The 23452-nt window shown below is 36.8% G+C and overlaps 1 protein-coding gene across 1 annotated transcript in view; it reads left to right on the top strand.

The window, feature by feature from the left end:
- The first annotated feature begins 7620 nt into the window (after positions 1–7620).
- Positions 7621–23452, top strand: part of Ibm1 (IAP-binding motif 1) — a 146153-nt gene continuing 130321 nt past the window's right edge. The window contains exon 1 of the mRNA XM_089728606.1: positions 7621–8439. Within this exon, the coding sequence (XP_089584732.1) occupies positions 8292–8439 (148 nt within the window). The 5' untranslated portion in view covers positions 7621–8291. The remainder of the gene's footprint in view (positions 8440–23452) is intronic.

The following is a 23452-nucleotide window of genomic DNA, read 5'->3' as shown; positions in this document are numbered from 1 at the left end:
TTTCAACTCAATCATTGATCTTCTTCTTTGTCTCTACCTTATCCCACTAGGTGGGGTCGGCACAACGAATTTTTCATTTCAATTCTGTTCTATCAGCCGTCATCTCAACACTCACTCCTCTCTCTTTCATATCATTATTCACACGCTCCATCCATGTCTTCTCCGATCGACCTCTTCCCGCTCTACCTTGCACTACCATTTCCATACACCTCCTAGTCACATGAATCTGTCAATTCAATATCAAACAATCATTGATCAAATAAATAAATAAACGACCTTATTTGAACCAACACCCGATGAATACAAGAAAATCATATTTTACCGCCGATGCACAAGCTTGCTATTATTGATTTGAATTAAAATTGAATTTGTCAATGCTTTGAAAGCATAGTAATTGCTTTCAGCGTTGTGCTAATTATAAATTCCTATGTGTCAGCGTTCTGAGCTGAACATATTGATAGCAATGGGTGCAATATTCTGATGAATATTTAATTCTGTTTGTGTACACTGAAAACGTATAAATTTATTTATCACATTGTTTTTAGTTTGTTTTAATATTAAGTCGCTTGCGTCCTTTTTCGCAAGGGCTCATGGGTAATACGACGGAAATGACGTCAGTTTTAAGATATGAGTTGCAAGTCTCAAGTATTTTCATTTCATTTTATTTTTTTATTTATGTACACACAAAAAGGAAGACATAGTACAGAGTAATAGGAAAATTATGTACAAAGGCACTGCTTATTTCTTTAAGAAATTTCTTCCAGCAGACCTGTGAGAGGATTATGAGAATAATAATTAAAAGTGATGAGTGTGTGTAGAACAGCTAAAATAACAAATACAACATGAGAATTATAGTAACATAGTACTTACATAACGGCTTTATCCGAAACCTAGAATTTCTTTACGGCATAAATAGCACAAGACGCTATATCTACCTACACGTGCCGGCTCACAATATGCCGCACCATCAGTAACAATGGATTACATATCCGCTTATGGTCTCGTATTGATAATTTCCAGCTTCGCAAATTCATCCCGCCACGGCCGCGTTAATTAGTTTATCGTATTACATTTACGGAGTTAAATAAATGTTCATTAAGCAGTGATACGGTAATGGAAAAGAGGCATAAATTTACGCCAACGAGATTGACACGAACTAAAAAGGATCCGCAACTGGAGTGCCGTTTCATAGAACGAAAATATTATGATATTATACTTTTAAAATTGTTAATTTAAAACGTGTTCAGAATAAATTAAAAATAAATTAACCAAATAGGTGTATCGATATTATTTTAGTACTTAATATAGCGTGTAGTAACATAAAATATGAAAGTTATTTATGACTAGCTTCGTAGTGCCTCATCGATAAATAAAAGACCTAAACTTTAGTATAAAATAAACTTAAAACAAACAAAAGGAATCCGCCCGACGGAGGACAGATCGAAGGAAAAACAAAATTGTTTTCAATTATCTACCAAATTCTATCAAATTAATTTATCTACCTTTTAAACCTTCTCTGGACTTCCACAAATAATTCAAGACCAAAATTAACTAAAGCGGTCCAGCTGTTCTCGAGGTTTAGCGAGACTAACGAACAGCAATTCATTTTTATATATATAGATAAGCTAGTACTGAAACATTGACTCTATCTGCCGCGTAAGAGACATACATACTCTTTGGAGGGTGAAACCATTATACAGATCAACTCAGACTTCAAATGTCAATTATTATGCTCCTGTTCTGTCTTAACACTGCCATGTCTAATTAACTTTTTCAACCACGTATCAAGGGGAGTTTTGTGAGCAATTAGCCACAATTAAACGCCAATTGTTTACAATTACTGGTGGTAGGACCTCTTGCGTGTCCGCACGGGTAGGTACCGCCACCCTGCCTATTTCTACCGTACAGCAGTAATGCGTTTCGGTTTGAAGGGTGGGGCAGCCGTTGTAACTATACTGAGACCTTAGAACTTATATCTCTAGGTGGGTGGCGCATTTACGTTGTAGATGTCTATGGGCTCCAGTAACCACTTAACACCAGGTGGGCTGTGAGATCGTCCACCCATCTAAGCAATAAAAAAAAATGCTATTACATTAAATAAATAAGTAGAAGTTGTATGAAAAACTAGCGCAAAATCGACTATCTGTTTCTGCTGTACATCGCGTAATTCAATTAATTTAGCTTAAAATAAACTGAAATCTGAATTAATTCTACAGTAGTTCGGTCTTTCAGTGATAGTTCAGATGCTTCATACAGGATGTAAAGGGTCATTCCCAATAGAGAAAACCCAGAAGTAATTCATATGAAAGTTAAGTGATAGAAAAACTACAATAATACCTACAATACAAATCTGAATTCATGCCGCGATTGAATTTTTTTTTTGCTTATATGGGTGGACGAGCTCACAGCCCACCAGACTCCAGTGACCGCTTAATACCAGGTGGGCCGTGACCTCGATCATCAATCGAAGCAATAAAATAACAACGTTTTAAAACGATTTCATAGTTTGTACAAGCATCAGCTCAACAAAGGGCCATCAGAACTGGATTCCAACCCGTGAAATCACACAGTAGCTGTCACGCATCGTCTTTAATGCCCCCGGAACGGAGCTGTGAAGAATTGGTCTTGGAGGATTAAATTTAAGAAATCAAGGGAGGCAATCGTCTTAGGTCTTAATTTTAGGAGGACACGATTCGTAATTTTAGCGCTAAATAACATAAGTTAGGTCGCCTGTTTTTTTTTAGCTTTGTCTATGGTAAGTGATGTTCTATTTATTTAGCGGTAAGCAGCGGCTTGGCTTTGCCCCTGGCATTACTGACGTACATGATTGACAGTAACCACTTACCATCAGGTGGGCCGTATGCTCGTATGCCTACTAGGGCAATAAAAAAAGTATATTCTTGTTCTAGACGGGCAGAGTCCACCATTACCGAAGTCCTTTAGCACCGCGGCATGCCATATACTTAATACCAGTTCAAAACATGAATATGCGGTGTTTGTCAATTGTTACATTTATTGTATCTTTGAATTGGAACGTGTGTCACTATTTGGCCGCGAAATTTTACCATTTATCTATATATATAAAAATGAATTGCTGTTCGTTAGTCTCGCTAAAACTCGAGAACGGCTGGACCGATTTGGCTAATTTTGGTCTTGAATTATTTGTGGAAGTCCAGAGAAGGTTTAAAAGGTTAGATAAATATGAAAATGATAGGAATTAAATAAAAATAACAATTTTGTTTTTCCTTTGATGTGTCCCCCATTGGACTTTATACAAAAGTTTAGGCCTTTGATTTATCGATTGAGGCACTACGAAATCTGCCGGGTCAGCTAGTCGCTAATAAATATTAATTTCTGAATTGTGAATAATAAAAAAAACACAATTTTCATGACGTAGTCTCAAAATAAATTGCGGTAAAGGCCTGGAAAAATGTTTATTGATCGAAAAACCAACAGTTACTATTGTTACGTTGTACGGTGAGGTTGTTACCAGATTTCAAATATTTGAATTAATTCTGGAATTTGACCATATATTATTTCTACTTTTACAATTTCTTCAATTATTATTACTTCAATACAAATAAAATAATGTAAGCTTTACCATCGTCAAAACCCGACCAATATCCTGTGGTAGTGTATCTTGGAGTCTGTAGCGACATCTATTGTCGTTTTTTGGTAATAAAAGAACTTTAATGAAAATATATTGTGTCTATTCTCATTTCATTGAAATGTGATTGATTTCAGATGAGCCTATTACTGGTGGTAAGACGCCTTGAGAGTCCGCACGGGTAGGAACCACCACCCTACCTATTTCTGAAGTGAAGCAGTAATGCGTTTCGGTTTGAAAGGTGGGGCAGCCGTTGTAACTATGCTGAGGTCTGAGACCTTACAACTTATATCTCAAGTTGGATGGCGCATTTATAGATGTCTATGGGCTCCAGTAACCACTCAACACCAGGTGGGCTGTGAGCTCGTCCACCCATCTAAGCAATAAAAAAAACATTTAAGTTAATCAGGACTTGAGTATCCTCTTACGATACGGCATCCAAACCGTATGGACACCGATTTGTGTACGGCAATAAAAGACATTTTTTATTCAAACTTGACTTTTTTTTAATTTTGACACAGACACAGCCCACTGATTTTCTCACCGGATCTTCCCAGTGGGTCGCGTTTCCGATCCGGTGGTAGATTCTGCCAAGCACTGCTCTCGCTAGGGCCAGTGTTAGCAACACTCCCGGCTTGAGCACCGTGAGCTCACCTATTAGCTCGGAGAATGTAGAATAGCCCCTCGAGGTTACTAGACTAGGTAGGAAAAAAACCAATGGTTGCTTTACAATAAAGTATGGTATATTTTGGCCCTACAATGAGAACTCGATCGAATATCGGTAAACACAAACAAACGATTTGCGTTATTATACCGTAAATAATATATCGTGTTCAAACTTGTCTTGTCGATTACTTTACCTGCAACTGTGATAGGCCGTGCGGACTTTCACTTACGAATCATATTTCGGAATACTTACATTGCTGCTTCAATCTCTGTCTATGCGATATTTTTTTCAATAGATAACAACTGTACCTGAGGTACGACAAAAGGTGCCGGTGATATGGCGTATTATGAGCACAGGGAAAACCCGCCAACCTGTCCATTTTTGTGGTGGAGCAGTCGTTTCTATCTAATTTACTGGTGATAGTACCTCTTGTGAGTCCGCGCGGGTAGGTACCACCGCCCTGCCTATTTCTGCCGTGAAGCAGTAATGCGTTTCGGTCTGAAGGGTAGGGCAGCAGTTGTAACTATATTGAGATTTTAGAACTTATATCTCAAGGTGGGTGGCGCATTTACGTTGTAGATGTCTATCGGCTCCAGTAACCACTTAATACCAGGTGGGCTGTGAGCTCGTGCACCTATCTAAGCAATAAAAAAAATTAAAAAAATCTTAAGTTCAACTGTTATTTAAAAATGAGACTTGTCCTTTGTCGCTCAAAATTGTTTTTACTTTATTTCTCCTTACCTAATCGTTTGTAGTGCTGAGGGATATACCAGCTTCGCCGGTCTGGTAGGCGAGCTCACGGGAGCTCAGTCTAAGAGAACTTACCAACACTTACCCTAACAAGAGTTCGTTTTTATGTTATCGTGTCTATAGGAAGCGGTAACCACATAAAAGCAATTTTGTCCGTCTCAACCACAAATAAATTAAGTAATGATCGAAATTGTAACACTACTATAGATTTCTCTCTCATAATTCTTGTTGGAAAAGGCTGTCATTTAACAGCAACGCGGGCTTAGTAACGTACAGAAATGGGCAAGATGCTGATCCCTGCATCTGTGATGATGGTACATGCAGCTTTATCACTCACCTACTGCCTTTTTTTGACAATAAATATTTGTTGTGTGACAAAGCAGTTTTTATTTGAATAATACTCGTATGTGCCTATGGCACACGTATCGCCTCGTATGGCTCGTATGAGCCTGGAGATCAGTAATACAGGTCTTTGAACCTAGTACAGACTTCAGCTCTTTCAAAGGCTTATAAAAAAAATTATAAGGTTAATTTCTTTCCATTTGAATTTGTACTATACCTTTAAGAGAGAAATAAATAAATTATTATTATTATTATTATTATTATTATGTCTTATAAATATGTTGAGAATAAAACACCAATATTCGTCTTGACTCCTGAGTGTAATGTGAGAAACAGTAATAACGAAATTAAATGGTTTAAAAATGTGTGAGTAACCACTAAACACCCTGTAATATCATATTCGATTTCGCAAACCACCAATTTCAAAGATGCGAGATATTTTTGTAATTAAAGTGAGTCATTTGGTCCTTGGAGTTTTAGCTTGTGACTAATTTCGTGGTTTGGATGATTTTTCGTCAAACTTTTAGTTTAGTTTAGGTTTCTGTCGAAGCCAGTGGTGCGATGGATTTAGTGCGTTAGGATTTCACGTTTACTAAAAGGTCAGTATGGTTATGAATTTTTAATGTTTTATGTAAGAAAATGGAATTATAAAAAAATAAATTTGATTTCTTCATGCTGACTATGATTCACTGTGCTGTGTATTTTTACAAGTTTAATTTTAAAGGTAATTTCTTGGCCTACCTGATTTTAAACCGAGACGAGAATTCATAAAATATCTGCTTTGTATTAAACTAGTTAAGATATAAGACCATTTTTCATCTGACATCGTTGTATGAAATCATCATTAAAATATTTTATTCTTTGTTTTACATTAAATTTTAATTGTGTAATCTGAATGTATGCAGTGTGATAATACTTATCCTTTTATCGTGGAGACGTCAAGCTAAAAAACATCAATAGAATCATGAATATAAAAAAAATGGTGTCGTTAATTTGTTTCTAGATATAGAATTTATTTCGTGATTTTCAAATTTTTTTATAACGTTCAACTTTTTTTGTTATTTTATTTTAGTATTTTCTTTGATTTTCTCGAGTCGTAGACATAGCTAAAACTACTTTCACGGATTTATCTCGCGTTTATTATTATCATTATATTATTTTGGAGTTTTTGTATACTTCAGTTTTCGTGGTCGCGGACTTATGATTTTGTTTATTTTAATTTTAGAACGAAGCCGTACTTATCTTTAGAGTTTTGATAAGTTTATTATTTTCACAAATGTTTTTTTTTTTCTGAATAGTTTATATTTAAATGACTATTTAATTCTTAGTTTTATTAATATATTAAAAGTGTTTCGCTAATTAAACATAATGACTTTTGTGCTTGTTGATAAATGTTGGTTTGGTTTTTTTGTAATCAAATCTTAGTTACTTTTGTACACAATAATGAATATTCAGTTCTAAATTGTTTTAGCGTCCACTTTAATTACCGCGAACATTAATTATCTACTAAGAGCCGTTATAGTTCAAACAAAACAAATTCTAATACAATCAAACACACGAAACGCAAGGAAATGAAACCAAAGCTTTTACGTTTAGTTACGTAAAAAAAACACTTAAAAAACAAATTTTATTGCTCGATTTCGGTCAATTGAAACAAAGGTTTGCACTCTAATCTACAGCTAATAAAACCCGTAACATCGGCTGGCACATTAACCTAACGCTTGTGGTAGAGCCGCGCACGTAAACTATTATAACCGACCGTTGCATTACCGAATTACTACGAATCACACTCGACTTAGTCACTTCACCGTTCGAAACGATCCTAGCTCGCATTAAAAACGTCTACAATCGTCTGCCTTAACAAAGAGTCGTTAAATAATACGGAGATCGCGCGACGTGGCTGTGCAACTCTATCAGGTCCGCGTCCGAGTGAACGCTTTCCGTTTAACAACCCCGGCGACCCGAATCCTCCTTCGTTACGTCATCTCACCCCACACCGACCGACCAATCGAATCGGCCCATTCACTTTGGCGCGCTTTCCGCACTCCAAATTCGAAATAAACACCACAACCTCTTTCCCTTCCGCAAAGGGAACGTATGAAGAATAGCGAACGAGAGAACACCACTTTGTCGGTCGCTGTTGTAACGTGATGTAACACAAATAAAGCGAGACAGACAGATGGCCCGGTTTGTCGTTAAAGGGGGACAGGTGAAACGGTGTCAACGTTGATTGTAGTGGCAGAGTGCGAAGGGTACGTGCTACCGTGGGTCCACTATTTATAATCAAATGGGTCGCGTTTGTGTGCGCGTGTGTTTACGTTATGCACCGCACCAGCACACGGAGAGGGGCCGAGCCGGGCAATGATGTGCACGAAGTATTATCCCTTATTACACGATTCGCTTCCGCGCTGAACGCACGTGCAACAGTCGTCACTTGGCCGTCGTTACCGGGCGCGGTGCGAAGTGCCAGTTTGTTTACATCGCGCTCGAACAACGATGTATAAGTGCTTTAGTTAGCGCGATTGTGTCATCGACCGTGCGCGGCCCTCGGCTAAATTGCGAGTGATTCACAGACAATAATCGTACGTTGTTTTCGGAAGAGAACTTTTTATGTGAAACTTTTTTAGTAATATTTATTCGGACCGACTTAGTGATCTCTTTAGCCGAATTTAAGTGCGAATTTTCGAGACTCGCTGTGCCATCCGTAGTGCCGTGAACTATTTGTTGTGAAAATTTCAAGGAACGAAGCAACTTTTGCACGACATAGAGATATTTGTTCTTGAAAAAAAGTTTGGTCTGATTTTCGTACATTAGCGAGACAATAGAGTATTGAGGCGGGAGGAGCTAAATACACAAAGGCCACACAGTATTTATGCATACAAAATCAACCGCAATCAGCCCACGTTTCCGTAGAAAAAGACAAAGATGGCTATAGCGTTCAACTTGCCAAGCGAACGCGAGGCTGCGGACGAGAACTTTTCACGTCTGAACCGGCTGCTGGCCGAGCTGTACGAGGTTCTGTGCCACATCCTGGTCTCACGACAGCCTGGCGAGGTCCAGGAGAATCGTCGAGGTGAGTGCCCTCGTGCGCCTAGCCCACCACCTTACCACTTAAGATGCAATTCGACCTACATTGTCAACTTAGTTATGGTTGTGGCCATCATTAAAGTGTCGCTCGCGTCATCACTCTTCAACACCATCAGATAAAATGAAGATATAGATAAGTATTGTTGACAGTGATGCTGCATAGCAGATGGAGACTGTTGTTACGTAATTTTAAGTCCATCATTATGTGCTCTTGATTTGTGTCATTGTGAAGAGATGTTGTGTCCGACTGCACTTAAATTGCAATGGTGGTTAGGGCACGGTTAGAACGACATGATAATTAATCATCTCGTTTTATTCCGTTTACGCTAAAAATTACTTTTTTATAAGATGAATTTTGCTTTTATTTATCCTTCCAAGTTTGAGTGAAGTTCGACAAAACGCCTCTGTACCGAAATAATATGTAAAAGCTTAGTTTAATTTCGTATCGTCGCGAACAAAAATTAGCCTCGCTTGGATCAATGTCAGATTCTCTCAAATTTTGCCGTTGTATAAACATAATAATGTATAATAACCAGTGATTTTCAATGTTACAAATCGCTAAAAGTCTTTGATATAAATAAAACTTTCTCGTTCTTTCATGGCTTTGTTAAGTTTGAGCTTAGAATTTTCGTTTGATCTCTTTATTTGTGTTTTTGAATTTTAGTTCTGACTATTATTTTAGTTTAATTTATTACGAATAAACGATCGAATAGGTTTTTAATATTTTGTTCACGGATCTCAGTTTTGCGTTAAATTCCAAATAAAATAGTGTTAAGGCTTCGTTCTTCGTTTAGGTGAATTAAGTGAACCAGATTAAACATAGGCCAAATATAAATTGGTTATCTCGTAAACATTTTACGCAATTTTTTATTAATAATTTTCCAAGCAACGAAATATTTCTAGTGCTATTAATAAAATTGTACACATTACTTCTCGAATTGTGAGTGTAAATAAATAGTAGTTCGTTAGATTTTTGTTAAAATAAATTAAGACATTTTTTCGACTGTTCTGTTTTAAAAAAAAAACACGCACCAAATTTGGTCGTAAAAATTAAAAAAAAAAAAAATATGTATAAATATAATTCACTAAGCTTTTTTAAGATTTATTTAGAAAAATGTAAATAATGCATTTATTTTTTTATGATTTTTTTCTATATGCGAATTTCCAATATAATCAATAAACTTAACATATAAGTGCAGTGTGTAGTTACATTATTATTAATCTTAATCTGGATTATGTTAATGCCCGTAATGTTTATAAGGGGATTTTTAATAAAAATAAATAATATTTTATAAATTTATATGACGAGTTTGTATTTAATCCCACGAGTCACACAGATAAATTCATTTCATATGGCCACGATCGAAATAATTTTCAATAAGTTATAAATGTAATAAATAGTACACAAGCATCAAAAGTTGTCATTTTGTGTATATTTTTATTCCACTATAACATGCTAACCATTAAATGACGCCAATAAAACTGAAACGTTGAAAAAAATAATTGAAAAAATCAATTTTTTTATCGTATTTCGTTTGATACCTTAAAATAATGCCCACAAAAATTTAACCTTACTTATACTGGTTTGTGTATAAAAATCGAACTTAAAATTGAGAGGTATCACACTAAAATATCTATTAACTTAACTTCAAAAGTGAATTCTGTATTCAAAATTAGGTTCGGATATTTTGTTTACCATCGTCGGGCCTAAAGTATAAGTAAGCGCACATTAACGGTACTAATATCGAGCGACGTGACCACGGTTCAAATCTGGCAGGCAGTTTCTTTTTTGTTTAAGGGAATATAAATTCGTATGGAAACAATAAAACACGTAAAACTTATGTAAACGTTTATTATTATTATTATTAGTTTCTTTTTCTTAGATGGGTGGTCGAGCTTACAGCCCACCTGATGTTAAGTGGTTACTGGAGCCCATATACATCCACAACGTAAATGCGCCACCTTGAGATATGAGTTCTAAGGTCTCAAGTTTAGTTACAACGGCTGCCCCACCCTTCAAACCGAAACGCATTACTGCTTCACGGCAGAAATAGGCAGGGTGGTGGTACCCACCCGCGCGGACTCACAAGAGGTCCTACCACCAGTAATTACGCAAATTATAATTTTGCGGGTTTCATTTTTATTACACGATGTTATTCCTTCACCGTGGAAGTCAATCGTGAACATTTGTTTAGTACGTATTTCATTAGAAAAATTGGTACCCGCCTGAGATTCGAACACCGGAGCATCGCGCTCAACGCGAATGCACCGGACGTCTTATCCGTTAGACCACGACGACTTCGAAATTCGAATTAGTATGGTACATACATATATGTGGCGTGAAATAAACCCGCACGCGAAGATATCGCCCCGCCTATTTCTGCCGCGATTTCTAGCGTACGGATTTGATGAGTGGGTATCGTTATAAGACAAAATAAATTAAGTATTAAATATTCCGTCGGCAATAGTAGTATTCTTGACCTATAGATACTACCTTCGCATTAAATCATATTCCATCGCTCTTTCAATATTAGAGACGAGAAAACAAGTCAATTTGATTATTGATAATTCGAAGATGCTTAATACCAGGACTTCACTTGGAGAACCGCCGTGTGCTAGCTTTCATTATCAAATAATTCATTGTTAAATTAATTCATTCATTTTCAATTACTTTGAAATAATGGCTGATATAATAATTAATGAATAAAATAAAATCCGCGCGCATAGAACGATACCGTTTCTGTATCGTATACGTTCAAACCGGATCAGTAAAGTTACAGAAAACTTTTTTTTTTGGGATTTCGTGTCTCGTAGATATAATTAAAATTACTTTTACGGTTTAACTTCACTTTCATTATTTACGATTTTTCATATGCTTTATAGTATCACAAACAATAATAATATTTAAAGTATAAATCACTACATAGTATAAAACAAAGTCGCTTTCTCTGTCCCTATATCTGTCCATATGTATGCTTAAATCTTTAAAACTACGCAACGGATTTTGATGCGGTTTATTTTAACAGATAGAGTTATTGAAGAGGAAGGTTTATATGTATAATAACATCCATTAAATAGTGGAGAAATCAATAATAAATTACAGTTTCCGAAGCGAAGCGAGGGCGGGTCGCTAGTTTACTTATATTGTCTGTAAGGCGAGTCACAATTTTATAGACACTACCGTTAAATGGTAACAATTCTAAAACCCTGGTAACATTTTTAGAATTAGCATCATTGTTCCAATTTATTTATTTTATTTATCTATCATAGAAAATTTTCTACAGTGCGTAGTGTCGGCCATTAGCATTATATTTATTTATCTATTTATTAAGTTGCACCAACAAAGTGATCATCAATACAAAACATTGACAAATTGACAAAAGTTCATGGCAGATGTCACCTCAATTATAGGTGCAATCGACAGTGCATTAACATCAAAAATAAAAAAAATATACAGCTAAGATTTGAATACATTTCATTCATTGCTTAAGATTAATTTAATTGGGAGATGATCCGCGACAGATTTTTCCTGTAAGTAGTGAGACAATCAGAAAAAACATCTATTTCACTTAAAAGAAGTTCAGTAAATATATCACAATATACCAGTTTCGACGAATAACACCTTAGTTCCACTAAGTTTGTCGTCAGATATTGTCAGTGAGTCGTGATTCCGAACCGGTAGTAGATTCTGCGAAACACTGATCTTGCTAAGACGCTAGGACTAGTGTTAGTAAATTCTCTCAGGTTGAGCCCGTGAGGTGAGCTCACCTACCCGTCCAAGCCGGAATAGTCCCAGCAAATAGGTAGGTAACATCTTAGTCTTCCGTGACGATTAAATATATTCAAAACATCTAAAATAACATTGATAATAAAAAATATGAACTTAAACCGTAATACTAGTTTTAATTACTTAAATAACTTACTCTACAAACAAAAATAACTATACACACTAGTACAGTTATAAATGGGATATTGCGTAAATTTCCTATTTACGTTTAAGAATATTCTCCAGTTTACCGAGAAGGTAAAATAAGAAGAACATTTATGAATTAAGTAAAGTTTTTTTTATGTGCAACATTCACCGTCTGCTTACAACTAAGCGATTGAAAGCGAAAATGAGTTCAAAGAACTACTTAGCGATATTATAGTATGGTGAATTTTGCGTGGCATTCTGAATTTATGAATTTTAATACTGATATTTAGGAAGACATGTTCATGTAGATTCTGATAAGAATGCAGTAATAACATAGGCCTTTGCATGCTCATATCTATACAGATACAAACATAATGCACATTATACAAGGTTTATTGGTATGTATATTATACAAGGTTTTATTTATTGATATTATTATATAAACAATTTACATTATAAATAACGGTTGCGGAAACAATCATGTTTTGACTTTACAGTTGTCTCGGTAGGATAATAGAAACTCAATCTCACTTCTCTTTGACTGTGCTACCAATGTATAAAATATAATTATAAAATATGTAGAAATGGAATACATAAAAAATTTAGGGACATAATTTCACTGAAACCAAATAACATACGTCCTTAGATGTTCGTATGGAAATATCCTATTTAAATACATAGTAAGTAGGTTAGACGAAGATAATTCTTTATTACGTGAACTTTGCTAAGAGGTTAATGTTTTGGTTCGACAAACATTTGGAGGCCACGGCCGCATCCTTTCTTTTTGGTGATCGAAATTCTAATTCGATTAGTCATTTCGTGACTCCAAAGACGAGGTATTCGAAATAACGGAAATTATAATAAGGGTTTTTGTCAACACGAAATTAAGCTGTAACTCGGAAAATTTCTTGTAGTATCACTACATAGTATAAAACAAAGTCGCTTTCTCTGTCCCTATATCTGTCTGTCCCTATGTATGCTTAAATCTTTAAAACCACGCAACGGATTTTGATGCGGTTTTTTTTAATAGATAGAGTAATTAAAGAGAAAGGTTTATATGTATAATAACGTCCATTAAATAGTGGAGAAATCAATAATAAATTACAGTTTTCGAAGCGAAGCGAGGGCGGGTCCCTAGTTATTAATAATTTATAAACGGAGTACTGAACTGTTTTAAACATTTACATTTATCTACGTTATAAACACTGTCATTGGACGTAAAGAGACTCAGAGTTTGAGTTTGCAGAGAGACTCAGAGAGAGAGAGAACTCATTCAATGTGAAAATAGCGCTAAAGACCCGTTTATAATTTCAATGGTACCATTGGCATGATTTATAAAAATGGTAATTATTATATTACTTTTTTGGCAAGTACTTCGCAACATTCAATTTCGTGTACAAAAGCAAAATTCATCTTCTGAACTTTAGCTTAATTTGTTAGAGGCGACGGATTGGCATAGCAGCAGAATCTAGGAACAAGTCATATCGTAATTCAAGGTAAGTGTGATTTTATCCGATTGTCGATGATCATGTATTAAAATTGTTCGCCAGCGTGTTGATGTTCTATTTACGATTTTTGTAAAATAATCAAATAATTAAATTGAAATTGAAATGGGAGCTCATTATCGCGTGCCTGATTGTGAACAAATACGATATTCTTTGAACAATACGGGTTGCTTTCATCGTAATTAGATAAAAATTATATATGTTTAGTTTGAAAGACTTAATGCTTATGGTAAAGGCGCAGACAAAAAAACTAAGTAGGTATTACACGACCCATTTTGGTAATACAATAAATATACAATACATTAATAAAGCAAATATAACCTTACTATCACACAGCCTACTTTGATAGTACAATAAATATACACTACACTGTTATAACAAATATACGCCCAGCACCGACTAACTTAGTGGTGCAGTAGTTAAGGGGTCTGACTGTTGTGCCGAGGGTCCTGGGTTCGATTCCCGCATCAGCCAAACATTCATGTGATGAGCAGTTTGTTTGCATTGTATTTAAGCGTATTTAGGTATATATGTCAGTTTCTATTACCCATAACACAGAGAATTCTAATTTGGGGTCCGATGACGGTGCGTAATTTGTTCCCATACATTTATTTATTATTATTATTATTTTATTGCTAGGATGGGTGAACGAGCTCACAGCCCACCTGGTTTTAAGTGGTTACTGGAACCCATAGACATCCACAACGTAAATGCGCCACCCATCTTGAGATATAAGTTCTAAGTTCTCAAGTGTAGCTACAACGGGTGCCCCACCCTTCAAACCGAAACGCATTACTGCTTCACGGCAGAAATAGGCAGAGTGGTGGGACCTACCCGCGCGGACTCACTACCATCAGTTAACCCCAAATATTTACTAGCACATGGCTCAGTATCCATCTATTATTAAACGGATATAAAGTAAAGATCAAATCTGAATAGCTTCGAATAGTCAGAATGAGAAGATCAGCCGCAGCTGTTGTTTGTTAGCTTAGTACAAATTAACATTACTTGCACTTAATCACAATAAAGCCATTGAACTATCACACAAAGTTCAAACCTATTGATCTAGTTTACAAAAGACAAGAAAAAAAAACCATCTTAAATGCTTGAACGGGCACAGAAGTCATAATGTTTTTTGTTTTTTTTTTTTGTTTTTGTATATTTAGAAACTAAACACTGTCCTCTGTCCATTGTGATTCTTGATTGACTTTAGTTTTATTTTATTTTCGTCACCAATCGAACTCTCTTTGTGGGAGGGCCGCAGAGAGTTCTATAATTACTCAGTTTTTTTTTATTTATTTTTTTAAAATGAATATTTACTGGTGACCCGTAGGCCTTTCCAGTTTCACCAGGACAGGTGGGCGAGCAAATACTCAGCCAGAAGGGGTGGGATTTGCTAACAACTGCCCGAGTACCTCCGAAGGAGACCTAACAACTCAAGAGCAACTGCTTCGCGAATGAATACCGGATCGGAAGCTCAGATTTCTTTGGCCGCTTAGATTTTGACTACGATAATATTGTGTGAATTCCTCTTCTACTAACACTAAGAACGGAAACTATGAAATATAATTTTTACTGGTGGTAGGACCTCATGTGAGTAGGTACCACTAGCCGCCTATTTCTGCCGTAAAGCAGTAATGCGTTAAAGGGTGGGGCAGCCGTTGTAACTATACTGAGACCTTAGAACTTATATCTCAAGGTGGGTGGCGCATTTGCATTGTAAATGTCTATGGGCTCCAGTAACCACTTAACACCAGGTGGGCTGTGAGCCCATCCACCCATCTGAGCAATAAAAAAAAATAGCGATAGACAAGCTTGTTTTGAATAGATGAATCTACCTTAAGGTAGAGGTAGGCATTAATACCTGAGTATACCTGAATACTGATAATATCTAAATAGGTACATACGATCAATTTACAACTTTATACCTTAAGGTCATAAAGCTCATGGATATACCGTTAAGAAGCTCGTCAGTCATGTTTAAATCTAAAAAAACTGAAAGCGTTTCCCTAGATTCTCCAAAAATCCTATACCGAAAATGGATGAGGTTATTTGTTCCACAGGTGTCTCAAACAGGTGCATTATTAAAAAAAAATTTTTTTTTCGACAAGTCCGGACAAGTTCAATAGGGTCTTGTCTCGCTTTGTTGTCGGGGATTAGGGATGTCGAAGTATTATTACAGAGAAAAAATACTAAAAATGTATGAGGTGGAATATTGAATAATTTGTAACGTCACGTCGTTAGGTTAAGTAAGCTGATAAACAAAATAAATAGGAACTCTGAACGTTATCTGGTTATTTGTTTAATTAATGATCCACTAATGATGGTCTATTATCGAAGTGATCGACTTTTTCCTCATAGACACAGCCCACTGAGTTTCTCGCCAGATCTTCTCAGTGGGTGGCGTTTCCGATCCGGTGGTAAAATTTGCGAAGCGTTGCTCTTGCTAGGGCCAGTGTTAGCAACACTCCCGGTTTGTGCTCCGTGAGCTAGCCTACACGTCAAGGAGAAGCTGAAATAGCCTCCCAAGGCTCTCAACATAGGTAGGGAAAAAATACTTTTTTCGTACCGCAGATTGCAACATCTTAGAGATGTTACCTAGAAATGATGTTAAGATAAATAGAGATCATGTGAAGATGTTACTTAGAGATGTTGTACCCTTAACAGAATAGATTACAATACTTTTTTTTATTGCGTACATGAATGGACGAGCTCACAGCCCATCTGGTGTTAAGTGGTTACTGGAGCTCATAGACATTTACCACGTAAATGCGCCACCTACCTTGAAATATAAGCTCTAAGGTCTCAAGTATAGTTACAGCGGCCGCCCCATCCGTCAAACCGAAACGCATTACTGCTTCACGGCAGAAATAGGCAGGGTGGTGGTATCTACCCGTGCGGACACTCAAGAGGTTCTACCACCATTAATTAAATTAAAATGATATTAGTGTCAGCGAACTTCGGTTTAGTTTGTCTTCATTTACTTATTTTGAAATATCCTAAGTTTAACAAGCTATAGTTGCTGTGGGCAAAGCCACCATTTTCTTTTGATTTCACTTTCGCCACTAACCACCGCTTAATGATTAATTTATAAAACAGTATCGTACATTTCTTTTCAAACAAATTATATTTAAAAATAAAATTAAGTTCTTAAACATAAGATTGACAACCCTAAGATGTGCTTACTCTGTGTTATTTTTGTGTCGCGCATATTTTATTGGATGATAAACGTGCACAGAATTCGTACGCGATTACAATTTTTCTCATTTAATAAGTCACACTGATAAAGACTTAATGTTATTAACAAAATTTTAATAGATAATTCTTTCTGTGATAGTGTTGATTGTTTAAGATTAATTTATCGGGCACCTGGGAGATCCTTGCACACTACTCCTTGCAACTCTCTATGGAGTTAGCCTGTTTATATCGTGACCGTCTCATGCTGTATTTGTTATTTTAGTGATGTGTTATTTTTTCTACACACACTCATCACTTTTTATTATTATTCTCATTATCCTCTCGCAGGTCTGCTGGAAGAGATTTCTTAAAGAAATAAGCAGTGCCTTTGTACATAATTTTCCTATTACTCTGTATTATGTCCTCTTTTCTGTGTGTACATAAATAAATAAATAAATAAATAAAACAGAAATGCGTTTCGGTTTGAAGGGTGGGACAGCCTCTGTACTTTAGAAACTGAGACCTTAGAACTCACATCTCGAAGTGGGTGGCGGGATTTACGTTGGAGAACTCTATGGGGTCTAGTAGCTACTGCTAGATCATAGACTATCGATATGTTAACAGGCTGTTATTGACTGAGAGATTATTATACACGTATTTAATAATCAGAATTAATACACAAACGTTATGCTAACAGTACCGTACTAAAAATTAGCCACGGAAGCAGTGTTCTTACAGTAAGTTTTTTAACGTTCTAGATAGCGTAAATGTTAACTCAAATTTGTATGGAGCTTTTTTATTTTTTTTATTGCTTAGGTGTGTGAACGAGCTCGCAGCCCACCTGGTTTTAAGTGGTTACTGGAGCTCATAGACATCTACAACGTAAATTCGCCACACACCGTGAGATATGAGTTCTAAGATCTCAGTATAGTTACAGTTGCTGTGGAGTAGGAGCTGGAAAGATCGCCTACGTTTGCCGCTAGGGGCGCTGTTCCAACTACATGCTGAGTTAACTTTTACGCTATCGAGAATGTTAACAAACTCGCACTAAGCGCACAGAAAGGACATTTTAAATATTGAAACTTCGATCTCAAGCCTCAAGGGCCGTAACGGTACTCATTTTGTGAGGCTGACATGCTCCAGTAACCATGTAAAACTTGGCCAGCCCTGAACTGCAATGTCCAGTACAGCAATTAAAAATGTTTCAGTAAAACCGGCTCACTATTGTATTTATTTAAATCAAAAGCGTACAGTATGAAATTATAGATAAATAGGTTAAATATATTCCTAGAGTTCACGAATGCTCACGCTTCGCAGTACGTTGACAATGACTTGACATTGTCAATAAGACAGGTGTCGGTTACATTAAGTGTAAGGGGCGCTGAAGATATTTACTCAAATTTTATTCAACAAGAACTGTTTTCGCATCATTAAAACTGAACGCAACATAAAATTTATTAACACGTATGCAACGAGATTAATTGTCTACTGACCTCTTGGGGTTAGAACGTGGTTAATACACAAAGAAATAAAATAAATATATTGGCGACGTCTATTCTTAAAATTAAACTTTACGAGTTATAATTAAAACAACTTTTACGGTTTAATCTTGCGTCATCATATTATTTCAGAGTATCCGAATACTATACTGTTTTCGTGGTCACGGACGAGTGAATTTACGAGTGAACCAGTTTTATGGTAATTTACTTGTTAAAAAAATATACCTAATCTATATTTGTAATAATTAAAACTTATTTTACGATTTTTTTATTGTCATTACATTTAACACCAAAGTCGTTCGCGTTCACGAGAACTGTAATATAACCTGAAACATTAGAAATAATATTATAATGACAAGTAAAAAAAGTCGAAAACAATATTATTTCGATAGCCCAAATAAGAAGTATATTTATCGAAGCAAATATTTTCAATGACGCGTGACGATTGAATAGTGTTAAGTAAAGTTTATGTTGTATAAATATGAATTGCTATGACACAAAACGACAGCGCTTATTTCTATAGCCATACAGAGATATTGACCATAAGCTCCGGTCACCGTCCTCGTCGAACCCGTCGCTAGCGACGAAGGGCTCGACGAGCGAATTAAGCCATAGACACAGCCCACTGAGTTTCTCGCCGGATCTTCTCAGTGGGTCGCGTTTCCGATCCGGTGGTAGATTCTGTGAATCACTGCCTTTGCTAGGGTTAGTGTTACCAACACTCCCGGTTCCAGCCCTGTGAGCTCACCTACACGTCAAGGAGAAGCTGAAATAGTCTCTTAAGGCTATCAGCATAGGTAGGAAAAAAAAAAGAATAAGACCATAAATTGAAAACGCAGCTCTGAAAAACAAAATATTCGAACATTTCCTAGAATTTATCACAGTGTAATGTACCCATATTAAAAAGTTTCCCGCTGTTCATTTTGAGTTGTATTAAAAACTACTGACGCCATCTGTGCAACGGGGGCAGTACTAAGCTTGCAAACCAAGTTGAAAGTGATTAGTAAACGAGACAGATAATTGAATTGGAAATTCCGTTTAAGTAAATAAAATAATTGTTTTTCATAAAAAAAATGGATTTTGAGAGGATTTCAGGAAACTTTACACTCTTGCCTCCAGATAAGTGACTTTTCAAATTATTTTCGTTACGCGCTGAAGTTTGTCGAACGTATGCAATCAGAAAACATTATAACTTCGCAATAGTGGTAGAACTCACTGATTTTCTTGTCGGGTCTTCTCAGTGGGTCGCAATTTCGATCCGGTAGTAGATTCAGCGAAGCACTGCTTTTGCTATGGCTAGTGTTAGCAATTGTAGTAAGTGTAATAAAAATGAAATGAGTTATTGGTGGTAAGACCCCTTGTCAGTCCGTGCGGGTAGGTACCACCACCCGCCTATTTCTGCCGTGAAGCAGTAATTCGTTTCGGTTTGAAGAGTGGGGCAGCGGTTTTAACTATATTGAGATCTTAAAACTTATATCTCAAGGTGGGTGGCGCATTTAAGTTGTAGATGTCTATGGGCTCCAGTAACCACTTAACAACAGGTGAATTGTGAGCTCACGTAACGGTCCTCGCTTATTTGGAATAGCCCCTTAGGCTACCAATGATTAGGTAAGTAAAAAGTATAGGTTGAGCCAATTGGTGATACCCTCTCGTGTGGTCTTGCTGCATTTCATGCTAGCAATCAATACCTACGCCACCCTTCGACGAGGAAGACAGATGAAAACTTATTTAACGAAAAAATGTTACTGAACCGGCCCATCAATATTATCATGTTACATTTTATAATAATACTTACAAAACAATTTAATAGTTCCTAATAAAAGGTGCAGCAGCGTAATACCGTTATTATAATCGTAGTTTTGTTTGAACCAATGATCCGTGCGGAGCTCCCACGCTTAAAATAATGAGTAATCGCATTTTGAGAGATGCATTCTAATAATGGTTTCGTTTAAGTGTCTATTAAGTGCATAGATATGCTGATGGCCTGCAAAGGCTTATTGTAATCGAAAAAAATTAAGGTGGACAGAGATTGGTGGTAGAGGATATTGTGAGTCCGCGCGAGCTGGGGCATTCTAACTAGTTCTGCCGCAATACGGTCACGGGCTCTGGTTTCAAGGATAGAACTGCCGCGATGTAAGGTGGTATGTGGGATTCACGTGGCGGTCCTATAAAGTTCTATTGACGATGCTTTTACTGCTCATATGGTTGCTCAAAGTCACGGCCCGCTTGGTGTTAAAGTGATTACTGAAACAACGCAAATGCCACCACCCACCTCGAAAAATGATTTCTTCTAAGTCTCAGTTTTATAGTAGGCACAACGACTGCCCCACTCTTCAAACCGAAACGTATTACTGCTTAGCTGGTGGTAGGACCTCTTGTGAGTCCGCACGGGTAGGTACCACCACCCTGCCTACCGTGAAGCAGTAATGCGTTTCGGTTTGAAGGGTGGGGCAGCCGTTGTAACTATACTGAGACCTTAGAACTTATATTTCAAGGTGGGTTATTTACGTTGTAGATGTCATAGATGTCTATGAGCTCCAGTAACCATTTAACACCAGGTGGGCTGTGAGCTCGTCCACCCATCTAAGCAATAAATAAATAAATAAAAATCACGGTGCAAGCAAAATACAGTGACCTCAGCCTCAAATAAAATCTATGTGTTTGTCAAAATATTAATCGCCCATAGGTTCTTATACCATTCTAATTGTTATGAAACTTGATACAGTTGTAATTGTTAATAGTAAATGACGTCATACCTAACTAAGTAATTTTATACGATAGTATTCAAACAGGCATGTTATGTTTGTACAGTAGTATCGGGAAACAAGACCGGACTGGTTCCATGTTGATAGGTATGGTTACTACGGATGAGCAAAAACCGCCAAGATTCCTGGAATTAATTTTATAAGGAATCATTCTTGTTGTAAATTGACAAAATCGTTTTCTAAGAACGAATACAGTGATTCGTTTTTCGTTCTCAACTAAGCCATCTGTGTTGCGGTTAGCTTTTGTTGTTATCAATATAAGTATCATTACAATTTAAATAGCGTATTGTATGTTTGCAGGATATTCTTTGCACAAAACAATTATCTCTCTCTCATTCTCTCTTCCTAGCTCCTTATGCTATATGGTGGTGGGGTTAGCTTTTCTTACTTCCTTCCTCCACTTCTCTCTGTCTTTGACATCATCGTCAGTGACATTGCATTTCCTCTTGACCTTTAGCAAATCATCTTTCCACATTGGAACATTCTTTTTTTTTTATTGCTTAGTTGAGTGGACGAGCTCACATCCCACCTGGTGTTAAGTGGTTACTGAAGCCCATAGACATCTACAACGCAAATGCGCCTCCCACCTTGATATACAAGTTCTGAGGTCTCAGTATAGTTACAACGGCTGCCCCACCCTTCAAACCGAAACGCATCATTGTCGGGGTCGGTGGTGGTACCTACCCGTGCGGACTCACAAGATGTTCTACTACTTTCACCCTACCTACCAGTTTATCCTACCACCTACATGGTGGCGGGGTTAGCTTTCCTTACTTCCTTCTTCCACTTATCTCTGTCTTCGACATCATCGTCAGTGACATTGCATTTCCTTTTGTCCTTTAGCAAATCATCTTGGAACACCCTTGAGCCAAAAGTTTATTAAAACAGAACTTATATTCTTATTAGATTATTTTTCCTGTTAATTATTCAGGACCTAGTCACCCTGTTTTGAGGTATTGTTTATCTGACATTAGACGGTTTATTGCAGATTTGCACGGATATACTTTCGCAATACTGTGTCATACAAATGAAGTAGAAAATGTTCAAAAAATAATTATTACATAAATTCTAATTTCGTTTTTAATTGACTACCCTTGAATTCTAAACGGTAAATATTTTATACCTACCTGATTACCTAGATGGCGTTAGCTGTATATTCATGTGACCTAATTATTTCCAGCACTATCATTGCCCTTTTGCAGCCCAACATACTTTAATAACCCTTCACGTAGCTCATTCCGGTCACCGTCCTCGCCGAACCCGTCGCTTGCGACGAAGGGCTCGACGAGTAAATCAACCCATAGACACAGCCCACTGAGCTTCTCGTCGGATCTTCTCAGTGGGTCGCGTTTCTGATTCGGCGGTAGCTTCTGCGCAGCACTGCTCTTGCTAGGGCCAGTGTTAGCAACACTTCCGGTTTGAGCCCCGTGAGCTCACGACAAGGAGAAGCTGAAATAGCCTCTCAAGGCTATCAGCATAATTAGGGAAAAAATATAGCTCATAAGATCTTTGAAAACTCAGTAACATTAGTTAATGGTACCACATGCTTTTCATCACCATCACTGTACTCTTGACAGTTAAAATCGTTGAAATCAAGTGAAGCATAAAGTTGAATAGCTTTATACACCTTAAGCTCGCAACAAAAAGAAATTGAGCCTATCAAGCTTTGAATATGGAAATTCGACCTTTATTATCTATAACATAAAGATATTTTTTAAGAAAGGCGTTTAGAGCATTGTTTTGTTGGATGAGAAAATCGATCATGCAGCACTCGACGTAGGATTACATTTTCAAAAAGATGTGAACAAATTTCACTCTTATTATTCGCTTATTAGAATTTATAATAAACAGACATAATCAATATGTACATAGTTTGATACATTATTATCTTTATGAGATATTAGGGAAAGCGGCCACTGTCCGCTGTAACTATGAATGTATATATACTATAAAAATTACACGCCATTACGGATCCTCCCGATCCATTAACGGTGCTTTTAGATACCACAAGTATCGGTCACCGTCCTCTTCGAACCCGTCGCTTGCGACGAAGGGCTCGACGAGCGAATTAACCCATAGACACAGCCCACTGAGTTTCTCGCCGGATCTTCTCAGTGGGTCGCGTTTCCGATCCGGTGCT

Source organism: Bombyx mandarina, chromosome 07 (assembly GCF_030267445.1).
Source record: "Bombyx mandarina strain Sakado chromosome 07, ASM3026744v2".
Taxonomy (NCBI): domain Eukaryota; kingdom Metazoa; phylum Arthropoda; class Insecta; order Lepidoptera; family Bombycidae; genus Bombyx; species Bombyx mandarina.
The sequence above is the reverse complement of the archived record's forward strand: the minus strand, read 5'-3'. Positions and strand labels throughout refer to the sequence as shown.